The sequence below is a fragment of the Ambystoma mexicanum genome, chromosome 11, assembly GCF_040938575.1.
Source record: "Ambystoma mexicanum isolate Mex_15411 chromosome 11, UKY_AmexF1_1, whole genome shotgun sequence".
Taxonomy (NCBI): domain Eukaryota; kingdom Metazoa; phylum Chordata; class Amphibia; order Caudata; family Ambystomatidae; genus Ambystoma; species Ambystoma mexicanum.
In genome coordinates, this window is record NC_090934.1 from 781,763,332 (window position 1) to 781,787,520 (window position 24,189).

The 24,189-nt window shown below is 47.2% G+C and overlaps 1 protein-coding gene across 6 annotated transcripts in view; it reads left to right on the forward strand.

Moving 5' to 3' along the window:
- Positions 1-24,189, forward strand: part of DENND2B (DENN domain containing 2B) — a 1,727,973-nt gene that overhangs the window by 1,325,613 nt on the left and 378,171 nt on the right. For all 6 annotated transcript variants that reach the window (XM_069623705.1, XM_069623704.1, XM_069623706.1 and 3 more), the window contains one exon: positions 22,347-22,443. In XM_069623705.1, the coding sequence (XP_069479806.1) occupies positions 22,347-22,443 (97 nt within the window). The remainder of the gene's footprint in view (positions 1-22,346; positions 22,444-24,189) is intronic.

Here is a 24,189-nt window from a genome sequence, read left to right on the forward strand (position 1 = left end):
TAGGAGCATACACTGTGACAAAGCAACAGTAGCATGATTTTGATAGCAACAGCTAAAAATAACTTTGAGTTAGAAATTCTCCATAGCTTTCCACTGAAAAAAGTGAATTGTCTTTACTTTTTACAGGTGGTAGACTAATTATCTGGTTGTTGGATGTGGCAATGGTTATAGCAGAAGTATCATCGGAAGCTGCAGGTTTGCACCACATTGTAAACCTGATTATTAATTGTTGGGTTTTCATTAAAAGGTTCCCTTAGGTTACTTATTCTGGGTGTGATACGAGATGCCGGAGAAGAAAATTGATTGGTGGGAGGATTGGCTGCTGCAGCGATGTGTTGATGAATCAGGTTTTCAAACAAAGTAGCATCAACTTTCATAGCCTTTTATTTTAGAAAGTATGTACCTTTCGACAGCATCCACTAATACTGTGTGCAGATTTATGGTAGCATGTATTGTAAGTGTAGGAGTAGAAAAATGATATTGTGAAACAAATTTCTGTGGTACCCATATTTCCAGAGCTGGAATCTTAGGTTTGCCTTCGTCACCTATTTTTCCTCATTGCAAATGAGCTAACAAAGTCATTTCATGCCTCATTGCACATGGTGAGCAAAGTCCTACTCTGCTCGATCTTCCGATCAAGATTGAGAGCATTCGCACCCACAACACAAGACTATTGCCAGAGTCTTTACACTAGACTCCTCAAGAAACTGATTTGTGGCCTCCAGCTCTTACAAAACAGGTGATTAGACTGATCTCTAAAAACATAACTATACTTCTAGAGTCATGAGGTCCTTCCACTGGCCCTTGATAACAAAAAAAATAATTGACTTCAAAGTACTCTGTATTACTCCTATGTCTCGTTCCCTTTCCACCATACTGTATGGGCGGTCATCGCTAGAAACAGGACATTTTTCACCAGAAAAATTGTCTTCCCCTTCAAAAGTAGATGCAGGTGGGGGCGCGGCCCCGGGAGCATGCGCTGTCTTGACTCTGCCCACTGGTACCACTACTCAGTCCTCTTTTCCGCATCAACAGGAGCGGACCTCTTTCACCTTAGGCTGTGGTTGAGGTCCTATTTTTTGCTCGTAATTCCATGCTACAACTTCCGTAGGGGTATTTCTTTCCATCTAGCTAATTCCCTCAGAGTCATAAGTACTCTGTCCACCGGTGCCACGCTCCTCTCCGGGGCATGTCGACAGTGGCAGGATTCAGCAGGTGTCCGGCCTGAGAGGGCTCCTTCCCCACATCAGAGCCCCATGCGCTGTGTCTCCAGTGCCTTGGTGTGGACCACGGCTGGGACGGCTGCTTGCCGTGGGATGCGCTCACCCCACGCTCGCTGAAGAATTGCTTGGCCAGGTGGAGGGAGCTGTTCTCAAGTTCACCACTGGAGCACATCAAAGAGTATGTCAGGTGGAAGACCAGGCCAAAGGTAGCTGCCCTTTTTTCCACTGCACCCCATAAGAGCGACTCCTTCCCTGGGAAGCGTCCAAGTGGGAGGGGCCTTCCAGACCCTGCTACCAGCAATGGGACAGAGGCTCTACGAGCTACCGGCCATACGGCTGAGGGGTCCAAGTATCCTCCCTCTCCCTACTGAGGGACCACAAGGCTCTGGTACTGGGGATCTCCCTGAGGGGCTTAGTTCTGATACCAGGCGCAAACCCGAGGGGGTGCCTAAATGCAGTACCACATGCACTACCGACGACATGAGTGAGGGAAATCCACCTCCTAGGCCCTTGCATGAGGTGCAGGGAAGGTCTGAGCCTTCGCAGTCAAGCAAGCAGGTGGAGGCTGGCCCCAGTTCAACGGTTGTCACGCAGCAAACACATGCCGCAGTACCAGACAAGATTGCCTCCCGGCCGGACAAAATGGCAGCGCATCCTGAGCCTCACTATTCCAGTGCTCAGGGATCGGAGCACACGCCAAGGTGGGATTGTCCACCACCAGTTACCTGGTGCACCTACTATCCATTTACATCCATGCAGCGGGGGTGCACAGATCCCGGTTACCTGAAGCAAGGTGCAGGGAGGGCACAGCAACAGGTAAAGGCCCAAGGACCCACACCGGAACGTACCTCACCAGCATGCAAGGACAGGTTCTTCGAGAAATTCCTCACACTCAAGAAGTCACCTCAAATGGGCACTATACTCAGTGGTGTCCCCCAAGACATGCTCCCTGCGGCCCCCATGCAACCTTCTGTCTTGGTTCATACACAAGTACCAGTGCAGACCCAGCTTCCTGTGCTACCTGTAAGGAACTCGTAGTGGCAACAGTAAAGACAGACACACATGATCTTTTTCCATATGAGTACAGACTAGATCTCGAGCCAATTTCATATGTTCCTTCATTCTGGTGGCGATTTGCAAGATGGGAATGGGGGCCTCTTCTCATTCTTCCCAGGTTTCCCAGAGCATGTATAGGACATCTCTAGGCTCTCAACCACAGAGTAATTGAAAAGGATAGAAACCTGTGGAGGCCTAAGGGGTTTTTCTTACTGCATTCGGTCCCAGTCTTTCCCATCCTTATCTACCAATTTTCGTAGAATTAACTTCATCGTTTTTTAAAATCTTTCTACCAGGCCATCGGTATGGGGATGGTATACAGAAGTTTGCAAGATGGTAATAGGGAGTAGCTCTTTGACTTCTGCTATAAACTTACTCATGACATTCGAACCCTGGTCGGTTAGTATTTCTTTGGGAAAGCTGACCCTGGAAAAATATGGTAGGAGCTGTTTAAGGATTTGCTGTGTGGTATTATTTCACATTGGGCATGCTTCAGGATATCGGGTTGCTTAGTCCATGATCACAAGGACATATTTGTTGCCTAATCTGTATGTTTCTAAAGGTCAAATTATATATATACTGATCCTTGAAAAGGGGACTTCTTTGCTCGGCAACAGGTTTAGAGGGGCAGGTAATGGGATGCGTGTGCTGGTCTTTTGACATATTTCACACGTTTGAATAAAGGTCTTTATATCGGTGTGAATACCTGGCCAGTAAAATTTCCCACTAATATGTTCCTGGATTTTAGATTGTCTTATATGCCCCCCGGTCAGATGGGAATGCGCAATCTCCAGTACAACCCTTCAGTGGTTTTTGGGCATTACCAACTGCATCTTTACTAAGCCTTCCATAGATGTCTCTCTTCCATAAAGTAATCCTTGTTTTAGGAAGGAAAAGGGGCTTCCTTTCTCTATAACTTATCCTTCCGGAATAGCTTGTTGAAAAGCTTCAGCGAGAGCTGGATCTTTTTGTTGAGTGAAGGCCAGGTCAGGATAGATGGTAGGCGCTTCACCCTTTCTTTCTTCGATTTTACAAGGTTTATCAGCTTCCCCAAAGCCTAAGATACCTCTCTCTGTTTCGTCTGGTTTACTTTCTTTAAACTGTGGAAATAAATCCATTTCCAAAATTCCTTGAGCAATTTGGTCTCCACGATGTACTTCAAAGGGCATCTCACTGTGATTCTGTAAGAGAACCTTTACATCTCCCCACCTGCTAAGACGTCTATACCGAAATTCCATGCTAGGCCAGATTTTGGGGCCAATCTTATGTTACACTATGGAGAGGGTATTAAAAGCAGGTCTGTAGGAATTATTCCTCTTTTCCCAGGGGGAATAGTAGCTTCCCTACTGCTACAGATATCAAAACCTATCGATTCCTTGCTGGCAACAGATGGGTTAGAAGCTATCTGACTAGGTTTTTTTAAATTGTAGGCTTCCCCAATTAGTTTCAATTGAGCCACATCCCATCCTGACACCATATGTAAGGAACTCATGATGGCAACAGTAAAGACAGACACAAGTGATCACAGTTCAAGGGTGTTTATTAAACTGTAGAAATGGGTGGGAAAAAACCTAATCTAAACCTAAATCTAAGATGGGAAAAAGCTACGACCATCAAATAATAATACTGCAGTCCTAGAGGCATCTTGTCAAATAAAAAGGGCCTATACTGAAAAAACTATTGCCAATGCTTACAACTAAGTTACAAAGTCAGGATGGTAGGGTTGGGGTCTCCCTTTCCCACGTTTCTAACATGGGACAAGGCAGGACCTTTGAGCACAGCACATTCCTGGGCCTCGCCAGCATGAGGTTACAGTTCCTTTCAACAATGCCAGCACCTTCTGGGGCCAAGTCTCTTTCCTGCAAAGTCTCTTGCCTTAGAAGGCCTGCCTAACCATAAACAATAAACCAAACAAAAGTTCCTTTGGTAATCTTTCACGTTGGACGATTGCTCTTCGCCCCTTGGATCCCCTCAGCCGGGCTCTGATTCTTCTTGCAACGTTAGCCTCTCTTAATTGGGTTCACCACTGTCTTTCACTCAAAAACATATAATTCAAAAGTCTCATTGTCTTTTTAAACAGCTATCCATTGTGGACATCCCTCAGCCGGGTTCATACATGTTGTCACATTGTTCATGGGTGCATCACTTTTTCCCCTCAATTCACAGGCATCTCTCTGTCGGGCTCACATTGGCCAGTTTCACAGTTCAATTTGTTTTCTCCAATATGTCAAAGACTTTCGAGTGTACGAAGGGTTTTGCTCAACGCTCTTAGGACAACTTTTACCCTTCACAGTGGCCTCTCCTAAGGCCTCTTGGTTTTCGTAGTTTCAACAACAAAACATGACCCAAAAAGGAAGGCTTCAGTCAGAGTCCTTCGAATGAGCGCCCCACGATGCCTGACCACTCTGCTTCTGAACCTTTTACTAGTGTTTCTTTAAAGTTCAATTAAACAAGTTCTTTGTTCAACAAGATTGCCGCCTGCCACCTTGGACCCAGAACAGTCCAGTTTTACTGTCTTCTCCTACTCACCACCTATGCTAAACTGTTGAAATTTATAGTCAGGATGGCACCATGACGGCAAGCGCTTTTCCCGCTTTGGCTATCATTTGGGAGGACCCCGTGTGCAGTTGACACCTGTCACACCACACGCCAGCTGGACTTCCCGTCTTATGATTTCCCTTTCGGAAGCTTTGCAGGTCTGAGTTGAAAAGGACAAGGGCAGTTCCCCATTCATCGTCCCTTCAGGTCTCGCCCCCTTTCTCCTTCGTTTGAACTGCCGGTCCAGTGTAGCTGTTTCCTCGTGTGTTCAGCCTTGCTCAAAGTGTGCTCTCAACCCGTAGGACACAGCGAGGGACACATACGATGAGGAGGATCAAAATACCTCCTGCTCAGCTAGGGCCTTCAATGAAAGGCTGGCAGGAGTGGCGGAGTACCTGGGCAACCCGCAGCCGCAGCTAGAGCAACCAGAGGTGGGGTCTTGGTTGAGGTGCTTACCATCTGATCAACCACCAAAACAGGTACCCTGTTGCAAAAGGATGTTGAGTCCCTGGCAAAGAAGGGCTGGATAAAACCCCTCTACGGAGCCTACAAACAAGCACCTAGATGCCAACTATCGGCAGGCGGAGGGGGACTCCCTCATTCTGTCGGTGCACCCGCAGCCTCACTCTTCAGTTATTGCGGCAGCTTCAATGTATGCAAAGCCACAGGCCTCCACGTCTACACCTACGGCGGCCCTGTTAGGCAAAGAAGAAAAACTCCTAGAGACCTATGGGAAGAAGATAGATTTCAATACTACTCTCCACCTGCGGTGGGCTAATGCTGATGCCATGCTAGCTGCTATGAACCAAAAACTATGGAGGGTGATAGCAGAATTCCTTCCCAAGCTTCCGGCACACAGTCAGGTGAGATTCAAGACAGGTCTTGCAGAGACAAAGATAGTGGCCCAAGACATTATGGAGTCAACAGTGGCACATATAGACACTGCAGGCAGGACTGTATGTGTGGCCACCGATATGACCAAGTTTAACCCTGATGTGCAGGAATGCATTCTCGACCTGCCATTCGAGGGAAGGGACTTGTTCCATTCATCTACAGTTGAGGAGCTTGACAAGAATAACAGCAAAGTCCCAGGCAATGATTACTAAGCCTGCATCTAAGCGCTTTAGCCAGAGTCTGGCTATGCTCTGACAGAGGTCGTTCCTTTGGTGGTTTCCAGGGTTTCTAGGAGCACCATATTAGGCAGCCTGACATGTCACCCAGCTAGCACCGATAGAAACAGCACAATCGTCACATAAGGGATTCTTCCAGTCCCACTCGCAGGCACCAGCCTCAGAGAGGAAAAAACAGCGACGGTGCCATCCATATTCATAGTTCTTTGGTAGGGTGCAGGCTTGCCCTTCATTTTCAATCCTGGAGGGCAAGGTTAGCTGACCCATCAATTGTCTTGATGGTTTCCTCAGGTTTCTGCCTACAAATACCTACACCCCCCCCACAAATTGGGACGCCAACTCTTCTGGCGGAGATTCGCTCGGTTCTAGCGAGCCAGGCAGTGGAGGAGGTCCCAACCTCACAGCGAGGGATGGGTTTCTACTCTCGCATCTTTGCCATACAGAGAGTTGTCCTGGACCTTTCAACTTTGAACCTTTCCCTACCCCTTCAAAAGTTCAAAATGGTTACGCTAGCGCTGATACTGGAGACACTGTGTGGGGGAGACTGGATGTGCTCCCTGGTTCTAAAGGATACTTACCTGCACGTCCCGATTTAGGAGCCCCATCATTCCTACCTATGTTTCAGGATCATGAAATTTAATTTCCAATACAAGGTCTTCCCATTTGGCCTAAATTCGGCCTGAGCGTCCTTACAAAGTTAATGAATGCATGGCAGCCCTGCTCAGAGCGGAGGGCCACCACCTTTATCCATACCTCGACGACAGGCTTGTATGAGTGGATTCACCTGAGGGAGTCCTGTGCACTGCAGCCAGCATTATGCATATGCTATACGAATTGGGGTTCTCCATGAACCTCAAGCAATCACAGTTACTTCCCACTCAGTTCCTAACATTCTTGGGGCTAATTTGGGATACAACAGTGGAGAGGATCTTCCCCTCGTAGGGCAGATCAAGGCAATCAATAAGACCAGTAACTTCGGCATGGTGGTACCTGCTGGGAATAATGGCAGCTTGTCTCCTGGCAGTGCCACACAAAACGCTCAAAATTAAGAGGCTGCAGCTACATTTATCAGCATCTTGGAATCAGGAAACGGGCTCCCAAGTGGCTCTAGTCAGCATAGCACAGAACCTTCACCAGGACCTCTCGTGGTGGAGGACAGAGGCCAACCTGTTAGTGGGCAGGTCATTCAGACAGCTATTACTCACCACAGTCTCGTCCCTGGAGGGATGTGAGGCTCCCCTGGACAACCACATTGTCCACAGAATCTAGTCGACGCAGGAACAACTAGAACAACTGGCTTGAAAAACCTGGTCTCCTAGAGGCAACTCTCCACCCTAGGGCTTCATTCAGTTGTAATCGCCCATACAGTATGGAGGAAAGGTAAAGGGGCGCAGGAGCCATTATATGTTACTCACCGTCACAACTAATATACCCCTAGCCCATAGTACCCTTTCCTCCATACTTCCATACTTCCCACCTTCCTCCCCCTTATTAAACCGGTGTCATTAGGCAATTGTTATATAGCCAACACATCAAAGGGAAGTGGGGGGGCGCTGTTGCGCAACGGCGAAGATGGGCGCCACCTGAAAGAGCTCCGCCTGGGGCTCCACCATCCTTTAAGTAACCATGCCTTCATGTACCTGATTTGCCCGTTGGGATCTCTGGTGGGTGTCGCTGTCACCGGTGCAATGGCCCGCCTGAGTATTTGGCAAAGACGTCGGCTGGCTGGGTCATCAGCGTGCCTTTTGGCCCCTGTGGGAGTGGACAGCGGGCATGCCTGTGCTCCAGGGCCACCGGACTCTGTCGCCTTCACTCAACATGCGCTATAAGAGGTGAGGAGCTCTCTTTCTGTCTGGCCCCGGCACACAACAGAACTGTCTGCGCCCGCCTCTCGTCACCCCTCTGTGCTCTGCGCATTGGTTGTTCTTGCCCAGGAGGCCGCTGCGTTGTGCTCACCCGAGCGGAGGGCAGCTCTTCTATCAACGGCCCGGCTTGTCGCATGGGCTGTGGCCAGCCCACTGCGGGGATCCCTACATCACTGTCAGCGCTGTATGACTGTCCTTTCTTCCCGCTTTGAAGCCCGCTGACATCCAGGCTACACTGACCCTCCGCTTTTGTCTGTGACACTCTGCAGGCTCTTGCATGTTGCTGCTACCTGGGCTCCTGGAGTCTGTCTGCTCAAGCCTGGAGACTCTTCTGGCGGCCTGCGCATTGTTCTCACTCTCATCCCTACCCTGCCTTGCCGGACCCCTGGCTTCACCGGTTCAGGGCAGTGACTCCTTGCACACTGTCTGGAGACAGAGTTACAAACACAAGACATGGCACCTTGCGCATAGCTTGGAGACATATACACGATGTGCAGTTTGTGCTAGTGCAGATCGGGGCGTACTCTGAAAACATGTGGGCTGCCTGATCTAAACAATACACTGCCTAGTCTATTGCCAACACAAGGTACTGTTGCTGATCTCCTGACTTTTGTGACATGTTGTGGTGTGGGGCACAGTGGTGAATCCCAAAAAACAATCCAAACTGGATCAGTTTGCTAAAAATGGACACTCCAAAGCCTCCTCAACCGCCTGCTCCATGCCCCTCTCAGATGAATGTTGCACTCTCAGCAACACTCTGATGGCCCTTAAAAATAACAGACTCCCTTGGCACTAAATAGATCCCCTGACTTCCAAGGTGGGGAATCCGCAGTGCAAATAGATAAATTATGCAGATGCATGACCGAGGCAGAGACTATAATTAGCGAGGGTGAGGACAAGGTCTCTGGCCTACAAAGAGAGGTTGCCCTCCTACAACAAACCATCAAGAAAATCACAGCAAAAAATGACAACGTCAAGAGAAGGTGGCAGCACAACAATATCCGTATACTCGGTATTCCGGAGTGCACCCCTGGCACAAACATGGAACAATTTGTTGAAAAAACCCCCATGGAAGTGCTGTCCGATCCCCCTGGGGTCCTAGATGTTCCTCATGAAGAGGGCACAACCACTCACTGGCATCCAGGACGTGCCCCTGAGCACCCCATTATCGTGCTCATTTTCAACTACAGTGACAGAGATGTCCTGCTCAGGGTGGAGAGGGAAATGTGTGACCTCCACTGGGGGTCTGCCACGATCCGACTATTCCTGCATTTCAGCCCTCAGGTACAGGAGCAGAGGAGGTTCTTCCAGACAGCAAAGAACATTCTAAGGTGGAAGAACGTTCGGTATGCAATGATATTCCCAGCCAAGCTCTGTGTTCTCTATGTGGGCAAAGCCTCGTTCTTCATGACACCGGAGGCGGTGGAACGGTTTGCTATGGAGTTGCCGGATCACGTTGGCTCACCATCCCACCATCCTGGTCCCTCTTAGACCCATGACCAGACTTGCTAAGATTGATCAGGCTCAATAGCTGGAACTTGAACACTCTAGGAAGGAGTCATATTCTTTTGTTGGAGCCCGAGCCACTCGGCTGCCAACGGCACCCCGTTCCCACAGCGCAACTGCAGGCTTTATAGTTCCCAGGGTCTATTTGTTACTAAGGGGAGGGGGAGTTTAGGCCGGTATGTTTGTGTTTCTGGCGTGGATGGGGGTTAGGGATGGTTTTTTATTGACTAGGGTTCGGTTGGGGAAGTTGGAGCATTTTTCAAGGGGGGGGTGGTGGCAATGTGAGAGCAACAATTCTTTGTACATTTGTTTTTCATTGGTACTTAAAGACTAGACTTCGGCGAGGTGAGGTGCTATTGAGGGATTGCATAGACCTGCCCTGCAGTATAATTAAAGGGTACCAATGTCTTCTTGTGGCGCAAAGGTAGGAGACAATATATCACTGTTATCCTGGAATATACACGGTGTCACAAATCACAAGAAGTCCAGACTCACAGCTAACTATGACAGGAATCATGGCATAAATATTATGTGTTTGCAAGTGATGCATCTCGCCCCAAACGCCAAGCCTTCCAAAATGCCTACGCTGAGCCTCCCAATATGCCTGGGTGGGGTTTTCAAAGATATGGTTCCTCCTTCTCCACACACTCTCGGGGAGTCGCTACATACATACATCGTACGCTGGCCTTTAAACTTCGTGAAAAGATCAGGGACCCCAAGGGTCAGTTTGTACTACTTGTGGGGGAGGTCCTGAGTATCAGAATCCTTATAATAAATATATGCCCAAAACCTGGATTCTCCTGGATTCTTTCAAAGTTGTGCTAATCACCTACATAGATTTCAACATTACGACCTCATTTGGGCTGGCGACTTTAACTTAGCACTGACACTACACTTGGATAGATCTACAACACACCAGTCCACACTACCCAAATCGGCAATAAAATGGCTTGATGTTGCGGAATACCACAGACTGTATGATGTTTGGAGGGTTCTCCATCCCACAGCTAGGGAATATACCTTTTTTCGGGGGTGCATGGCAGCTCATCAAGAATTGACTATGTAATGGCCACATTAAACTTACTACGGGCTGTCACCGAGGCACAAATCCTGCACAGCCCCCTGTCAGACCACTCCCCGGTGAAGGTCCTATTTACTTTTCCTCCACAGCCACAGAAATGTATGCATTAGCGCTTTAGGGCCCAGGCTCCTGAGGACGCCATCTTCTGGGAAAATATCAGACAGGAAATCCACACCCATTTTGAGACCAACGTGGCGTCTGTTCCTGACGCTAGGATGGTGTGGGAAGCCTTCAAAGTGTTCATTAGGGGCTTCTTTATGTCCAGAGACATCAGGGTACTCAAATGTATCCACAGATCCATCTCTAGTATAGAGTGGGAATTGAAAGACCTGGAAATACAACGAGGGGCGGGGAATTCACCTATGACTCAGGAGGCTATTAGGTACAAACACGACAAAATGCATCTCCTTATGGACCGGGAGGAGAGATCCCTAAGGGACCCTATTAGGGCGACCGTTCATGAGGAGGGAGAACGTCCCAGCTGCACTTTGGCATGGGCGATGAAATGGGAACACCACTCGGAGCATATCGTAGAGATTGAATGCTCTGATGGGTCCTCAAGTAGGGACCCCTTGCAAATGAATGAGATATTCACTCACTATTATAAATGCCTATACTCATCACAACTACAAGTAGGCAATGACTCTATAACTTAATATTTGGATCAGGTTGCCCGGGGGTGGATAGATCCTGAACTTGAGGAACATCTCAACACACCTCCTTCAGAGGCAGAAATTTGCAAAACTATCCTTTCTCTCCCGAATGGGAAGGCCCACGAAACAGACAGGATCACTATAGAGCTATATAAAGAATATGCAGAATCACTAATTCCTCATTTACAATGCATGTATGATGAAGAGAGTTCGTTCTTCCCAAATCCACCAGAATGGCCATCCTAATGGTATTGCTGAGACAGGATAAGGACCCAATAAAGTGCCCTTCATACAGACCTCTGTCCTTAGTCAACACGGATAATAAAATGTTAGCCAAAGTCCTCGCTGACCAAATCCTCCCATATATGCCCACGCTGGTGTTGCTGGACCAGGCGGGCTTCATCCCAGGTAGGTCCACTCAAAACAACCTGAGGCAGCTATTCACACTCACGCATAACGTGAATCCGGAAACCCCTATTGTGTTGGCCTCCCTGGATACTGAAAAGGCCTTCGACCCTTCCTATTTGATGTCCACAGACGTTCCGGTCTGGGCCTGTACTATCTCTGTGGGTGTGATTGCTATGTTTGGCGCCCCAATCTGCTATATACACAAACAAAATTATTTTGGAGTATATTACCCCGTCCCGGTGCATGCGACTGGGTTGCCCCCTGTCACCTATCCTCTTTGCCCTCGCCATTGAACTTCTTGCATGTTTTCGTAGGGAATACCATTGCCACTGTGGAGTTAGGATTCACTCCCATGTCTCCATCATATCACTGTACGCGGATGACATGTTGTACATCAAACTCCCCAGGAAAAACCTTACTCCAGTCGCCAGTGCCAACCAACCATTTGGGGACGTCCCTGGCCTGAAGATAAACTGGGCCAAATCCGGGGTGCTTCCCCTGACCCTTGTGGTCTCCCAAGATGAGGTAGGAACTGATTTCAGGTGGTGCCCACTGGTCATTCGATATTTGGGTAAACACGTCACCACATCCCCGCTAGCCCTTCTAGAAGAGAACTATATGACTGTTCTAACAAAACTCGAATGCAGAGTTGAATCATGGATCCCTCTTTCCTTATCACAAGCCACTTGGATGTCCCTGGCTAAAATGGTTATCCTCACAAAGTTCCTCTACATTTTTAATAACATCCCACTAGGCCCCCATCCAAATTCTGGTCCAGGGTACGTAAACTGATGTTAAGTCTGATATGGGCAGGGAAACAGGCAAGAATTTTCTACGAAGTGTGAACAGCGCCATATGAGTTAGGTGGGCTGAAATATCCAGATTTGTACTTGTATTTCCTGGCTTCACAACTTCAATATTCATACTGGTGGTGGTCTCCTTCAGCTTGACCTCCCCCATGCCTCCTTGGAAAAAGTGATTATGTTCCCAGAGGACCTAATGGGACTGATGTGGCATGGCCCAATCGTGATCAGTCGGCGGGAGATACAACCAAAAGAGGTGACATATAGGGCGTGTCAAAAACTGGTTGGCATTCTTGGTGACGTTAGTCTGTACTCTCTTTCCTTCGCTATATATAGAGTCTGGAGAATGCCACTGTAACACAAAAAGATATTTTGTACACACTTTGAGGCCCTGGGGATCCTTTCTATAGGGGACCTCATGATCGACAGCTGCTTGGTCACCTGGGAGGCCCTGAGGTCTAGAGGCAATTGGAATATGGTGGCAATGTTTTTGTACTTCTGATTTTAGGAGATGCTTAAAACTCTCTGGCCTAATTTACCACAACCCCCTCTTAGTTACAGCACATCACAAAATTCCCCAATGCTAAAACACTGGTATCCACATTATATAAAGACATAAGACTGCACAGGCCCATGGTGGTTAACAGACCCAGAATCAGGTGTGAAACAGCATTAGGAAGGGTTTTCTCTGACACCCAATGGAAAGGGATTTGCCAACAAACAAAATGTGTGTCCTTGAATAATCGTTTGCGCTTATTACATTACAAGTCAATTCATCAGGTACATTACTCTCCTGCACGGCTGCACAGGTTCTATCCCGAAAGGCTACTGTGTTAAACAGATGTGCTCAATATGTTCTGACTTTTTCCACGCTGCCTGGTCTTGCCCTCGGGTGAGGCCCTTGTCTGCGGTCGAGTCGGCTACGGCAGCCATGCTGCAGGCCTCGTGGCAATGCTCGCCGGAATTCTGGCTCCTAGTGGCGATGGGCTCTGGCTGTAGGACTGAGAGACGGCTAGCATGCATGGCCTGTGTGGGTGCTAGATACATTGTTGCCAAATCGTGAGGGGAAGTCCTCAACTCCCAATTTCCGTGAATGGCTCTCCTTCATGACTATGTGCGAGCGTAGAGAGACACAATACGTAGCCTCCCTACCTGCCAGCAACAGACCACTGGACTATTGGTCACACATTTTTGGAATTCTGCATCTGAACCTAATCCGAGTCAGGCCGCTCTGCCCTCTGAAGGCAAAATTGTTAACACTTCCTTATAAGCACGATATGAAGTACCATCCTTTTCACGTACCAATGTATAATTACCTAATGTACTGTTTTCTTTTACTTTTTTTTTCTGCTGCACTCCACTGCCACAGTTTCTGGAGATGTGGGGTGGTGGGCGTGGGGGTGGGTGTTCACTGTCTGTACGTTGACTTATTGAAACTTAATGAAAAGATGTTGAAAAAAAAAGGTGCACTGAGGAGTTGCGCGGTGGGCGGAGACAAGGGAGTGCCTGCTCTCGGGCCATGCCCCCGCACGCATCTAAATTTAAAGGGGAAGACAATTTTTCCGGTGAAAAAGGATCAGTTTACCGTTCCTAGCGAGGGACGCCCATACTGTATGGAGCAAAGAGGACTATGGACTAGGAGTACGTTAGTCACTACGTTGAGTTACATATAGTTACCCACAGAGCAGTGGGAGTTAATTGTCACATAACTGACAGGATTCATAAAGCATTATTGCCCACTGGGAGAAATCGGTTCATCATGAGTAGGTCTTCTGCAGGACTTCCAACCAGAAAGACAGACCTATGAAAGCAAAATGATCCCCTGGGAAACTCAAAAACCTAGCAACACAGTGTGCCTAATCTTAAAGCCTCCTGCTGCACAGCAAACCCTCTTTTTATACTGTGGCAGTTTCTAAATGACTTCATTATTTCTCCTTCAGGTGATTCTCTAAAACCTACAGCGCGCCCCAACACTCCTTTCTAAAAAGCCCCCATATAACATATAGAGGAAAAGTGCACGAACAAAGTGCACACGAATAAATGAAACCCACTGCAGTATTAATATGTAGGAGTTTCTTTCCTAGTACATTCCTCCACTTGATCATCCGTAGATGGTAAATACAAAATGTGCCCGAGCTCAGTGTTGCATTAATATACTCCCCTGCAGAAAAAATGTCCTCCTAGGGTAGATATCTTGTCAGGTGCATGACCACAAAGATGGCATACATTTCTGCCACAGCGGTGAAAATGGCTGCCCACCCGAAAGAGTTCAATGGATTCAGATTGTATGTTAGATGTTAGTCTGTGAGGGCCCCAATCTATCAAATTCCTGTGAAGATCATTTTTACTCACCTACTTCCACTTTTTGGAGGGGGTATCCTGTTTCTCTTTCCTCTCACCGTGTCATCGAAGTCATTTTAGCATGTTCAATGTTTACCATTCTTTAACAGCAACATCCCGTCGCCTGGAAAGGTACTCCACTAAATTGTTAAGGTCATACTGCTAGTTCCTGATGATGAGAAATGACAAATCATGTGAGTCACAGCAGCTTGAACAACTCCTTATACAGCAGATGTTTTGGCTTGTCTGCCAGCTTTGGGTTCTGAGTTAAAAACAGAAGCTTTACAAGATAGTTGTCTTTATTACACTTTCATCTCCAGGTATTGGTTTCTTGTTATCTTGGTTCTCTAGCACAATGAATAATGGAATTAAATATAATGAGGACATGAAAACTATAAATTCTGACATGCTGCTTCTGTTCTCTGCCATGTAACATGCACAAATTCATGCTTGCCAAACATGCATTCAAATCCATGACTTTCCAAGACCAGGCTTGGGCGAGAGACTGGGCCTTTTCTCTAAAAGACCATGCTCCACAACAGCTGTGTCATTCAGGCTCGCAGGGTTCCAGTAGTCTGTTTGAACTTGAACAGGACTTAAATAAAGGGGGAGGGGTCACGATTTTCGAATTAGAATGTAGCAAAACAGTGATCACCAAGCCTCCAAAACAATCAAGATAGTTTTTGTTGGCTTGCTTGCCCTAGGTATGAATGACCCAACCATGAGTCCACATTTAAGCCTGTGTCTCTGCGGCATCTAACAACTCGGCTGAACTCTTCAAAATCTGAAAATCTGCAAGGAGCTTGCCAACCCTGATGCAGTCTCTACCCCTCCTCTTGCCTCCCAAGCTCTCTGCAATGACCTTGCCTCTCATTTTATCTCAAAAACCCAGGACATCTTGTCCACCCTCTCCTCCTCTCCCCCTCCTATTCCCCTCAGTCTGCGTTTGCTAACCCCCCTTTAAACCCCTCTCCTTCTCTTCCTTTTCTCTCTTCTCCCCTGATGAGGTCGCTAGACAAGTCCAATCTATGAAAGCCTCGTCAAAACAGGTTCATCCCTGATCCTCTAAAACCATCAAGGACCACATTGACACCCTCGCTCCGGCCCTTGCAGATTTTTGCAACCATTCCTTTGCTTCAGGATCCTTCCCCTCCCCTCTGAAACACTCCATGTGCATCCTCCTCTCAAGAAGCCCACAGTTGATCCTTCCTATCCAGCTAACTATCTCAATCTCCATTGCTCCCTTTCTGGGCAAACCCCTGGAAAAGCTGGCCATCTCTCAGTTTAACCTTCATTCTGATTCTGTTGGCTGTCTCCATGACCACCAATCTGGTTTCAGAGCAGCCAGAAGCACGGAAACTGCTCTCCTGACCATCCGTGAAGATCTGCTCTCCAACCTCGACTCTAACATTCCCTCTATCCTCATCCTACTCGATCTCTCTTCTGCCTTCGACACGGTCAACCATACCATCCTGCTCAACCATCTCCGTGAGAACATGGGTATCACTGATCAGGCTTTGGCCTGGCTGACCTCTTTCCTCTCTGATCGACCCTCCCAGGCCCAACTGGGGTCCTTCCTTTACTCCATCTTCCTCTCTACCTGTGGTGTTCCCCAGCGGTCTAACCTCTCGCCCTGGCTTTTCAACCAATACCTGGCAACGCTCGCCCACTGCATTGCCATTCTATGCTCCAATTTCCAGTGCTACGCTGACAACACCTCCTCTCCCTCCCTCATTTCTGATTTCCTAACTGCCGTTCAAGATTGGTGTGAATGCCAGCAAGACAGAGATCCTCCTCATTGGCAACCCTTCTCCATCCTTTCCCCTCTCTCTCTGGCCGGCCTCGCTTGGCCCTCCTCCTATCCCCACCTGTGAGGCTAAGAACCTTGGGTCATCTTTGACTCCACACTTTCCTTCTCCGCCCACATCTCTGAGGTCTCTAAAAAGTCAAACTTCCTACTGCACCTCCTCAGAGGTACTCTTCCTTTCCTTTCCTTCCCCCAGAAGCTCACTGTCTCCCAAGCTCTGGTTCTCTCTAGGTTGGTCTATTGTGACAGCCTCTTTCTAAATCTACCTGCCTCTACTCTTCGCCCTCTGCAACTAATCCAGAACAGGAGTGCGAGACTTGTCCTTGGCCTCAAGTCCTGGGATCATATCTCTCCAGCCCTGAAATCTCTCCATTGGCTCCCAGTGGATGCAAGGATTAAATGTAAAACCCCCTGCATTGTCCACAAGGCTTTTTGGGGCCTGGGTCCAAAATAACTTCAGCTATCCATCTGCAAATATCTCCCCTCTCGAGCTCTTCGCTCCTCTACCTCTAATTCCCTCAGGGTCAGTATTTTCTCAAAGAAACAAGCGGGGGGTATCTGGGGGTAGATCTCTGTCTTCGGCTGAGGCCTCCCTCTGGAACAGCCTCCCTTCCACTCTAAAACTTGAGGAGAACCATCTCTGGTTCTGGAAGCACCTCAAGACCTTCCTCTTTGCTTCTGCCTTTGCTCCCCTTCTCCCTTGCTGATCTGCTCTCTCTTGGCACTATACACCTTGCCACCCTCTGTCTCCTTGGCATAGGTACCTGCTCCCCTGCCACCCTTCTGCACTGCCTCCCGGCCACCCCTTGCACTGGGGACTCTGTCTGTACCCATACAGTCTCGCCCCCCCTTTTTTTCTTTTCTTCTTTTTATGCACTCATCAGACTTACCCAGTCTGCTGCCGTAAACACAGCACTTGCCACTTGCTGGCTGCACTAGCCCTGCTTATTGCTCCATTATCTATGTTATTCTTGTATTTATTATTATTTATCTGTCGATCCTCTGCTCCGCACTCCCACTCTCCCCCTTCCATGCACTTTTCCCCTTTTCCCTTCCCATGCACTTACACGTTCTCAATGTCACTGGGCCTAGTAAGATTGTTGTTTTGTTCTCCCCTGTTCCCCTCCCTTGCCTTGTCTCGCTCTGAAAAACCTGTGTACGAGCGCGATACAAATAAAATATCATATCATATCCTATCATAACAACAGGTAGGACTTTCGAATTTCTCCCTTAAATGGGTGCTATGAAGTGCATGATTCCAGCATTCAGAGACACTGCTGTCCCATGCCATTTAAGTCATGGATGTTTTCTTGACTTGATGGGTTGTCACCTCGAGGGTCTGTTTTTGAGGGTCCTTTTGACACGCATCCATGCAAGAGTACCACATTAATAAGTTACCCACCTCACATTCCAGCCCTAGCTTCCTTGAAAGTCTTATTAAGGATAACAATAGCATGGGACATCTGCATGAACACATGAGAGAGGGTAGGACTACCTTTCCCCCTGTTAGGGGTTAAGGGGAATTCCTCTGGAGCATAGACCTGTAACTTGTGATCAAATCTTGAAAGAAGGTGCCTAAAGACTCGTTTGCATATTGCATTTGCCTGCAGTCACAACCAGATTGGGGAATGATCCCAGTGTAAGTAGTTCATCTGCTTTCACGGTGATGCCATCAGGTGGGCACCTTTGCAATGCTGACTTACATTTTGTAGGTAAGTGGACTACCTGCCCATATTCAGCATGCCGACACTTGTTCTCCTCTCACTTGACAAGTAAATATACCATCCCCAAAATCTATAACGGGTATAAAAAGGACCTGTTGAGGGTACAAAGAAGAATGGGGGTGTGTTATCCCACATTTCCTCTGGGAGTTCTGAAAGAAAATATCCGTTAGAAAAAGTTATGTATCTGAAGAAAACACAGATTGTGATGGATGCTGTAATGTCCCTGCATATCATTTATGTCAACTTTGAAAGGTTCCTCTGACTAATCGAGTTGGACTTGGTACATCCTGAGCAATTGTCAGGCACCATGTTTTATGTTATGTTATGTTTTGTTAATATGCTTTTACACTGCACCAAATCAGCACCATAGTAGGTTCATAGCCCCGAGGCTTGACCATGGAGTGGTGTAGTGGGCCCCTGGGCAGTGGAGTCTACTGGAGTGAGGGAAGATAAGAGGATGCAACAGCAGCAAAAAGATGCTACAATCAAGGGGCGGCAGCGAATCAGCAGGGAACTAACGTTCTGTCATAGCATGGTTGCATGTCAGTCCTGTTTGATGACCATAGTTCTGCAAAAGGCAGGATGAGGACAGCTCTTAAAGTGATGTGATAATTGGCTTCTGTTTCCAGGGCACTTGGCTGGCCACACACTTGATGTCTTGATCTCATCCGGCCTCCCCCTCTCTACCCCCTTACCACTCCTCTCTCCTGGAGTAATCACTGCCTCCTCTTTTCTCATCTCTCCATCCCCTCCCCCCAAGCCAAGTCCACTCCTAGATTGCCACCCACCTTCTCAGATATCCGGCCCATGAAGCGTGTGCCAGTCGAGGCCTTTGCTGCAACCGTCTCCCCCCTTCTTCCACCCCAGGCTGACTCACACCCTGACACAGCCCGCTCTCTTCTCTACTCCTCTATTTCTGCTACTCTTGATACTCTTGCCCCCGTCATGAGGATCCATTTGAAGTCCAAAGCCAAGTGCAATTCTTGGTGTGACTCTGATATAGCTACACTTAAACGGAAGTGTAGGGCGGCGGAAAGGAAATGGAGGGCTTCTTGCTCATCATCTGACAAACTGGCCTACCGCCTGCTCCAAAGGCAATCCTGACTTGCTGTCCACACTAAGAAGAGAGTCCACATACAAGCCCGCGTCTCTGCGGCACCTAACAACTCGGCCAAACTTTTCAAAATCTGCAAGGAGCTGGCCAACCCTTCTGCAGTCTCCACCCCTCCTCTCTCCTCACAGGATCTTTGCAATGCCCTTGCCTCCCACTTTATCTCTAAAACCCAGGACATCCTGTCCAACCTCTCCTCCGCTCCCCCTCCTCGTCCCTCTCCTTCTCAGCCAGCTGACCCTCCCTCAGCTACCCCTCATCCCCCTTTCTCCTAATTTCCTCTTTTCTCCCCTGATGAGATATCTAGACAAGTCCGATCTATGAAAACCTCATCAAAACAGGTCCATCCCTGTTCCTCTAAAACCATTAAGGACCACATTGACACCCTTGCGCCGGCCCTTGCTGATTTCTGCAACCTCTCCTTTGCCTCTGGCTCTTTCCCCACCCCTATTAAACACTCCCTTGTGCATCCTCTCCTCAAGAAATCCACTGCTGATCCGTCATGTCCGGCAAACTACCGCCCAATTTCCATTACTCCCTTTTTGGGCAAGCTCCTGGAAAAGCTGGCCATCTCTCAGATTAATCTCCATTCTGACTCTGTTGGCTCCCTCCATGACCACCAATCTGGCTTCAGAGCTGCCAGAAGTACGGAAACTGCTCTCCTGAACATCCGTGAAAACCTGCTCTCCAACCTCGATTCTAACATTCCCTCTGTCCTCATCCTACTTGACCTCTCGTCTGCGTTTGACACGGTCAACCATACCACCCTACTCAATCGTCTTTGTGACAACCTCTGCATCACTGATGAGGCTCTGGCCTGGTTGACCTCTTTTCTCTCTGGTAGACCCTCCCAGGTACAACTTGGGTCCTTCCTATCTTCTATCTCCCTCTCCACATGTGGTGTTCCCCAGGGGTCTATCCTCTCGCCCTGGCTTTTCACCAATACCTGGCAACTCTTGCTTACTGCATCTCAATGTTCTGCTCAACTTTCCAGTGCTATGCTGATGACACCCAACTCATTTTCAGGCTTCCTTCAGCCTCCTCCTCTCCTTCCCTCATCTCCGATTGTCTAATCGCCATTCAAAATTGGTGTGCCGCCAATGATCTATGTCTAAATGCCATCAAGACTGAGATCCTCCTTATTGGTACACCATCTCCATCCTTTCCTCTCACTCTCTGGCCGGCCTCCCTTGGCCCTCCTCCCACCCCCACTTGCGCGGCTAAGAACCTTGGGTTTATCTTTGACTCTACACTTTCCTTCTCCGTACACATCTCTGATGTCTCCAAAAAATCTAACTTTTTACTCCACCTCCTTAGAGGTACTCTACCTTTCCTCTCCTTCTCTCAAAAGCTCACTGTCTCCCAAGCTCTGGTTCTTTCCAGACTGGATTACCGTAACAACCTCTTCCTAAATCTACCTGCCTCCACTCTCCGCCCTCTACAACTAATCCAGAACAGGACTGCGAGACTTGTCCTTGGCCTCAAGCCCTGGGATCGTATCTCTCCAGCCTTGAAATCCCTTCATTGGCTCCCAGTGGATGCACGGATTACATTTAAAACCCTCTGCATTGTCCACAAGGCTTTCTGGGGCCTGGGTCCAAAATACCTTCAACTATCCCTCCGTAAATACCTCCCCTCTCGAGCCCTTCACTCCTCTAATTCAAACTCCCTCAGGGTTAGTCGTTTTGCAAAGAAACTTGAGGAAAAACATCTTCAGTTCCGGAAACTTCTCAAGACCTTCCTCTTTGCCTCTGCCTTTGCCCCCCTTCTCCCCTGTTGATCTGTTTCTTCTCATGGCATTGTGCACCTGGCCTCCCTCTGTTCTTTCGGGCCCAGGTATCCGCTCACCCTGCCACCCTCCTGCACTGCCTCCAGGCCACCATCTGCACTAGAGTTCTGTATCTGTACCCATACAGCCCCCCTCCCACGTTTCTTCTGCACTTATCAGATATACCTTTCTGACTAACTTTCACCTGCCACTTGCTGGCTGCACTACCATGGTTTAAAGCCCTTATTTATTATTTATTCTATTTAATATTTATTTAGGTTTCCTCTCCTCTGCTTCGCACTTTCCACTCCCCCCACACCCCCTGCACTTCTCCCCCATTTTCCTTTCCCTTGCACTTGCGCTTTCTTAAATGTCACTGGGCCTAGTAAGATCGCTGTATTCTGTTTTTCTTTGTTCCCCTCCCTTTCTGCCTGGTCGCGCTCTGAAACACTTGTTACGAGCGCGATATAAATAAAATATCATTTCATTTCATTTCAAGGCAGAGGTTGAAACTTGTAATTTAGTACACAATGTAATATTGGATGCATTGGGGGCCAATAGTGTTCTCGGGCAATCTCTGTATGTTGAATCCCAGTACACAAACGTGTCAATTCTGTGACTGCCAAGCCTGATCCAAGCATGGCCCAGTCAAGAATAGACTGTGCATAAAGGGGAATGTTATTTGTAACAGAAGGTGAGGGAATGGAGTGGTCAAACTAGTACGGTAACATTTAAAAAGCTGGGCACCTTGACGTCAAAGAGGTTATAATTAAGCGTTTGTTCTATATCATGTAATGCTAGTCTTTATTTTAGTTCACTGTGACTCAGGGTGGTTCCTTGTTTGGGAGTATATAGACTAGACGGCACATTCGTCTGTACCATGAGGCTCCACACAGTATCTATGAATTTCCTTATCTCCTATTAAGGGACTTGAAGAATATTTCCTCTGGTCTTAGGCTCTGTGCAATTTGAAGAAGTGAGGCATTTGTAAGAAGTGTCAAATATCCAGCAGAAAGTTCAGGAGAGTAGCTATTTCGTGGTTTAGTGTAGAGCTGAGCTCCCTTGGTATTTGAAAGCACAAGCCCTTTTTTTGGAGCATTGCATGCCAACTTTGGAGGGTATTAGAATTTCTCTTTGAAGTATGCATAACTCCTTCTTGCCATGTGTTTCCATAGTAGTTTGTAATTATAACTGAAAATTCACTTATCACTGATAATGCATAGCTAATGATTCTTCTGTGAAAATATGAATTGGCAATCCTCTAAAGAACATGGAACCATATTTCGTGTCTCTTGCGTTCACTTGTCTAGCACTGTATTTTTCTTTCTTTCAGCTTGTACAGAGGATCAATTCAATTTACAGTGCAAAAAGAGGGAAAAAAAGATTAAAGAAGCTTTCAATGTCCAATATTGAGACCGCATCACTGAGAGGTAACAGCCATTTTCTTTCCTAGATCTGTGTGATTGGCAGATAAAGGGGTCCAAATCATGATCCCCATGGTAACCGTACCCATTGATAACAGTCTGATGTGCATCTAGTGATTCTAAAAATATGGTTTCCGTTGTAGTGTTCCAAAACCAGCATCCCATCGCTTCATTTTGGCACTTATTTGAAAGATCCATTAGGAATCCTGCAGTGTCACTGACGTGCATTAGATGAGATTAATTTCTTACAATGCCAGTCCTTAAAAGTCATTTTGTCTAAATGTTGGGTCTCCTCACTGCAAATATACGTGACAACCACTGTAAGAATTAAGGATCTGCAACTGCAGAGTGCATCGTTTGATCCATACCCATGCCTTTAGTGATAAACACCTGTATCTGTCATCAAGGCCTCTTGTAGCTCTTTAAATGTATTTGTTCCAATTCTCTCATCATTTATTAAAGAAGCTGCAAGAGTATATTTAACTTTAGTCAAGAACTTAAAAGAAAAAGAAAAGAGTAGATTTAAGAAGCCATTGATAGTCTAAAGGCTGGTGATCATACGCTAATTGAATTTTGCATTATAAAGAATGTAAAATGAAGGCAAGTAGGAACAGCAGGCTTAATTTAAGCAAAAAGCACATTTTGCCAAACGAGTGGCAAGCATGTTAAATGTCCAAGTGGGAAGGCATGGATCAGCTCTGTTATTTCAAGACACCGTCAGAATATTGCAAAATCGGTTTGCCCGTCAATAAAATAAAGTGATACTATTTGGCTGTATCCAGCCCCAAGGAAGGTGTTAACTGAAGCAGGTAGTTGAGGCCCACGTAAAAAAGAAAAGGGGACAGTTGGGAGCAGTGGAAAATACACAACAGAACTGCTTATGCTGTGAAAAATAATGCTTTCCTGTCAGAGTGATGGAAGCCTTTTCCAGTCAGCCACAGTGATGGGCAGATGTTCTCTTTACTGTGATAGGACTTAGTAGGTTATCTGCTAGATCCTTGAATGTGTTTTCACAGGAGGACCACATCCAAATCGGTTAACCACATTTTCTTAAAGATGCCAACCCCCACTAATTGTGGCTTGAGTCTTCCGTCCTTCTAAATGAAGTGGAGGCATATCTGTGAAACTTTTACAGTTCACTGATATAACTAACCAATATAGATACTATAATTCAACAGAACATTCTACGTGTCGTTATAAAAGGCTTACCTGCAGCAATAGTGTAGTCTTTGAAGCCCTGCTTTAGAACACCCCCACCATGGCAAAATGCTCTCTTTTTCTGCTCGTTCTCTACATACACTCGCAGATCATTTCACCGAATGGGGCTCTCACGAACGACTCCCACAATTGTATTTGGCCTGTGCATTTGTGGGTATTAAATATGCTTGTTCATGTTGAATTGCACCCGCCGCTATCCTCCTTGCTTTCCAAGGGTGCTCAGATGTATTTAAAAATGAGATTGCCCTACCTTACATTTACTTCCCTACTAAGGTAGAATCAGTAAAGAAGGATGCACTGGTCCTCAGATTCATCTCCAAAGTTTCTGTGAATGTGTTGAAAAGCAGTGGACCGAATATAGAGCCCAATGGAATTCCTAATAAACAAGGCAAAGGGGGTCATTGGAAGCCTTCAGGAAAATACAAATGTAAACTAAAGAACACGCTGACCCTTCCAATAAAGACAATAAACTAGTTGAGCTTGGATTCAATCCATTGGTGAATCCACTGAGTTACCACCAAACCCGATTACTGT